The sequence below is a fragment of the Gopherus flavomarginatus genome, chromosome 11 (assembly GCF_025201925.1).
Source record: "Gopherus flavomarginatus isolate rGopFla2 chromosome 11, rGopFla2.mat.asm, whole genome shotgun sequence".
In the NCBI taxonomy this organism is placed as follows: domain Eukaryota; kingdom Metazoa; phylum Chordata; order Testudines; family Testudinidae; genus Gopherus; species Gopherus flavomarginatus.
Genome location: NC_066627.1, coordinates 1,911,844 through 1,916,104, shown reverse-complemented (window position 1 = coordinate 1,916,104; position 4,261 = coordinate 1,911,844). Strand labels below are relative to the sequence as shown.

The window sequence follows — 4,261 nt, the reverse complement described above, 5'->3', positions numbered from 1 at the left end:
TAGTCAATGGGATGTGAGCTCTGAACTGCCTAAGTTACAACTGAAAGTGGACTTAGCCACATCTAAATCACAAGGGCCAGAGTTTTAAAGGTACTCAAGGTACCTAACTACTGTTGATTTCAATGAGATGTAGGTGCCTAAATATCTCTTAAAAACTCTGGTCCTTAGACATTGCAGCACTGAGCAGAGCCCACCTAAAGACCTTTACCAGTCAGTGCCTTTATCGGTCTGTGACTCAGTTCCCCATCTATAAAATGGAGATAATGATGTTGCCTTTCCTTCAAAAGGGCACTATGAATATAAATCTATGAATTTTTCTCAGGTGCTCTAATTCTATTACCTTCATGGATTTGAGAATCTCAGGCTAAATGGATGAATTACTAATGCCATTCTGAGATGGAGAACTGAGAAACAGAATGGCAGAGTTAGCATCTGGAGAGGAGTCGGTGACCCATCACCCACTGGATTTCAGGGGTTTGGGCCCTTTGCTTCCTTTGATAATTCAAACCAAAGAAACTTAAGCCAAGCCATGCAAGGATTCTGAGGCAAAACTGGGTTCAAAACAGTTCCTCTGACAACCATCCAATTTTCTTAACCCTAAGAACGTCCTTCTATTTTAACTGATAGAAATACACTAATCTGCTTGAATAATGGCAGGATACTAACCACAGACTTTCAGCACAGAAATTTGTCACTTCCTGGGTATGTAAAATTTGGGCCCTGATCCAGAAGGTGAGATCTGAGCACACTTTAGCTTACTGGGCCCCTAGTGAGCTAGGGTTTAGGTGTCTGGACGCCTAGAGTGGGATGTGGTGTGCATGTGAGTTTTGCCTCTGGATCTTTTAAAGTGCCTAAATATCTTTCCAAATGTGGCCCTGAGACATGATGCTCGGAAATTTCAGAAGAGCCCAAGGGAATCCGGCACGTATTGGATTCCATTGAGATGTGGACACCTAAGATTTCTTTTGGAAAATCCCAGCTTCAGGGCCAGATTGTTAGGGGTCTTTCTAGACCTTACTTCCTTTTATGTCAATAGGAATTAGACACTTAAATACTTCTTAAAAACTGGGCCTAAATGACTTGCCAAGGTAAATACGGAAGATGTCAGAGTTGAACAAATGTTGATTCCCCCCCGCCCCGACTGAGTCCTTTCCCCAACACCACCCTTCCTCTTTGGAATGGGGGGAGTTACCTACCAAGGAGGATTTTTATTCTATGGCAGCCCAAAGACCCAATAACCAAAGAGCCAGTGGATCTTGGGATGAAGCTGATGGGAGACCCAAAAGAAGGAAGTGTATTACAAATACCAACATATGCAGTAAGTTTATTGTTTAACCAAACCAAATGTTATAACTTTACTCATGTCCAGACAAAAGAACATGTTTAGCCTTTGTCCAGGAGAGCAATATTGATGCTGTTGCAGAACATCATCCACTGCTTCCCAAAGGAGAGATTTTTCTGTTCTTCCTCTTCTCAGTCATTTTATGAAGAGAGACAAGGGTGATATCCAAAGGGACAAAGGACAATTTGCACCCAATTCCTATTGCTAGTCCCTGGGTGTTGAGCACCTGGAGTAAGATTCTGCTTACACACGTCAATAGTAAAACTCTGAATTCAGTGGAGCTGGGCTTTCCCCCCCACCTCCTTCTGTACCTTTGAAAATATCATCGGCCAAATCAAGGAGGAAACAAATAATTTTGTCCCATTCCATTTCCAGCATTTCTGTCATAGAAATTGATACATTCATAGCATTTAAGGGCAGAAAGGCGCATTTGATCATGTAATCTGTTCTCCTGTACAGCACACACCACGGTAGCCCACCCAGTCACACCTGTATTGATCACAGTAACTTGTTTGACTGAGGACAGGTCTACAGCACTGCTTAAATCGATCTAACTTATGTCACTCGGGGGTGTGAAAAGACACCCCCAGAGTGATGCAAGTTACAGCAACCTAAGCACTGTCCACCCCAGCACTATGTCAGTGGGAGATGCTCTCCTGATGACATTGCTGCCGTCTCTTGCAGAGGTGGAGTAATTATGCTGGTGGGAGAGCGCTCTCCTGTCAATACAGAGCATCTTCGCCAGACGTGCAGCTGCGCCGATGTAGTGCTTCTAGTGCAGACCTGCCCTAAATCAAAATATCCCAGAAAGGCATGTGGCCAAGACTTGAAAACAGCGAGTGAGAGAGAGAATCCACCACTTCTCGTGGTAGTTTTTTCCAGTGTTAAAGATAAAGGTCTTATTTCTCGTTTGAATTGGTCTGGCTTCAACTTCCAGCCCTTTGTTCCTGTTCTGCCTTTCTCCACTAGATTTGGACACACTCTGGCACCTGGGAGTTCTTGTATATCATGAACAAGTCAACTCCTAATCTTCCTTGTAATAAATTCCATAGATCGAGTCTCTTGTATCACATTATAAGGCATCTACCCATTTCTAAGATCTACTCTACAAGGCCTGGATTATCCTTTGTGCAATGTACAATGGCCTGCGACAGGGGGTGCTGATCTCCGCTGGGGTCTTTATGCATTGCTACAACAATACAAGGTGTGGTAAGAAGCGACCAGGGGAGGCTAGTGGAGGCCAGGTAACCTATAGAACAGGATGTGCCCATATCTTAGCAACTCAGTAGAAGTGATAAGCCAGGACAGGCTTTCCCCAAAAACAAGCACAACTAGACTCCATGAATATCCATTTAATTCTGCTATTGACCGGGTGTCTATACAGTGACCAGAACAGTAGGTGTTGACTGGCTTCCTTTTCCAGAGGAAGTTACCCTGGATACGTTGGTTCCAAAGTGCAGCGTCTTACATTGCACTCAGGACTCTCGTAAGCCCAATTTAAGGTTGGAATGATATCAAAGATATTCACTTTACTCTTTGATCTTTTGATTTTAATTTTTTCAGACCCGATTTGGATGCTTAAAACATACTCTGTCACAGGCATCCTTCAGGGCCTGTTTGACTTGTTCTTTCCTGAGAGCATAGATGTAGGGATTAAAGAGCTGGGTGACCACCGTGTAAAGAAAGGACACAACATTATCAAAGTCGCACCCACGATGCTGACCTGGTCGAATGTACCTGAAAATAGAGCTACTGTACAATATCATCACAACCGTGAGGTGGGCAGAGCAGGTGGAAAAGGCCTTTTTCCTGCCCGCAGAGGATGGGATGCGCATGAACATGGAGATGATACAGCCATAAGAGATGATGGTGACCGTCAGCGTACTGAGCAGCGTAAGTACAGCTGTTACCAGGGCCCCTACTTCAATGATCCCGGTGTCTGTGCAGGAGAGTTGGAGCAACGGGGCTGTGTGACAGTAGAAGTGATTTATGATATTGGGGCCACAGAACGGCAAGTGGACAAAGAGAACCGTGGTAGGAAGCACTAGGAGGAAACTTGCCAGCCAGCAGCCAAGCACTAAGTAGAGGCAGACCCTGTTTCTCATGACAGTGATGTAATGTAGTGGGTTGCAGATAGCCATGTACCGGTCAAAGGACATTACAGCCAGGTGGAAAAACACAGAGGAGCCCAGGAAGAAAAAGAAAAATGACTGAAGTAAACAAGTGGGGCGAGAAAGGGCTTTTCTCCCTGTCAGGAGGCTGTAGAGGAACCAGGGGATGATGACGAGGGTGAAGCATGTTTCCAAGAAGGAGAAGTTCCTGAGGAAGAAATACATGGGCGTTTGGAGGCGATGGTCCACCAGGGTGATGGTGACAATGATGATGTTTCCCATCAGGATCAAGAGGAAGGTCGCTAATAGAACTAGGAATATGCCGATGCTCAAATGATTGTCGTTGGTAAGTCCCAACAGGATGAATTCCACCACTGCAGTGCGGTTTGGCATTTATGGTTCACCTTGCAGCAAATGAACAAGACATTTTACTACTTTTTAAAAAAGCACAAAATGGCAGGTTTTTTGTTTTGTTTTTGTTTTGCAGAACGGATAGGAGAATGAATCAGACACATACTTTCAATGGGAGCTCAGCGAGTGAGCGAGATGTATGGGGATCGATAGCTCAGTGTTTCTCACTGCATCCCACAGAGCAGAGCAGTGCGTTGCCTGAGGCTTTCTGCTAAAATGAGGGGCAGCGAAATAGACAGCAGAGCTGACACTTAGGGCACCTCCATTGGGTTCAGTGGTTAACGTCCCCTCCAGGTGAATGGCAGTGATGCACACTTCTCTCTCAGCCTCAGGCAGATGTAGCTGCATCGCTATATATTGGTTACAAATACAGTGCATGCCCCCATCTTCACGCCCT

The 4,261-nt window shown here is 45.0% G+C and overlaps 1 protein-coding gene across 1 annotated transcript; it reads right to left on the bottom strand.

The window, feature by feature from the left end:
• Positions 1-2,901: 2,901 nt before the first annotated feature.
• On the bottom strand, positions 2,902-3,846 carry LOC127031688 (olfactory receptor 6C4-like). Its single transcript, XM_050918765.1, has one exon. The coding sequence runs from the start codon at positions 3,844-3,846 to the stop codon at positions 2,902-2,904; it is 945 nt and encodes a 314-aa protein (XP_050774722.1).
• Between the last annotated feature and the right edge of the window lie 415 nt (positions 3,847-4,261).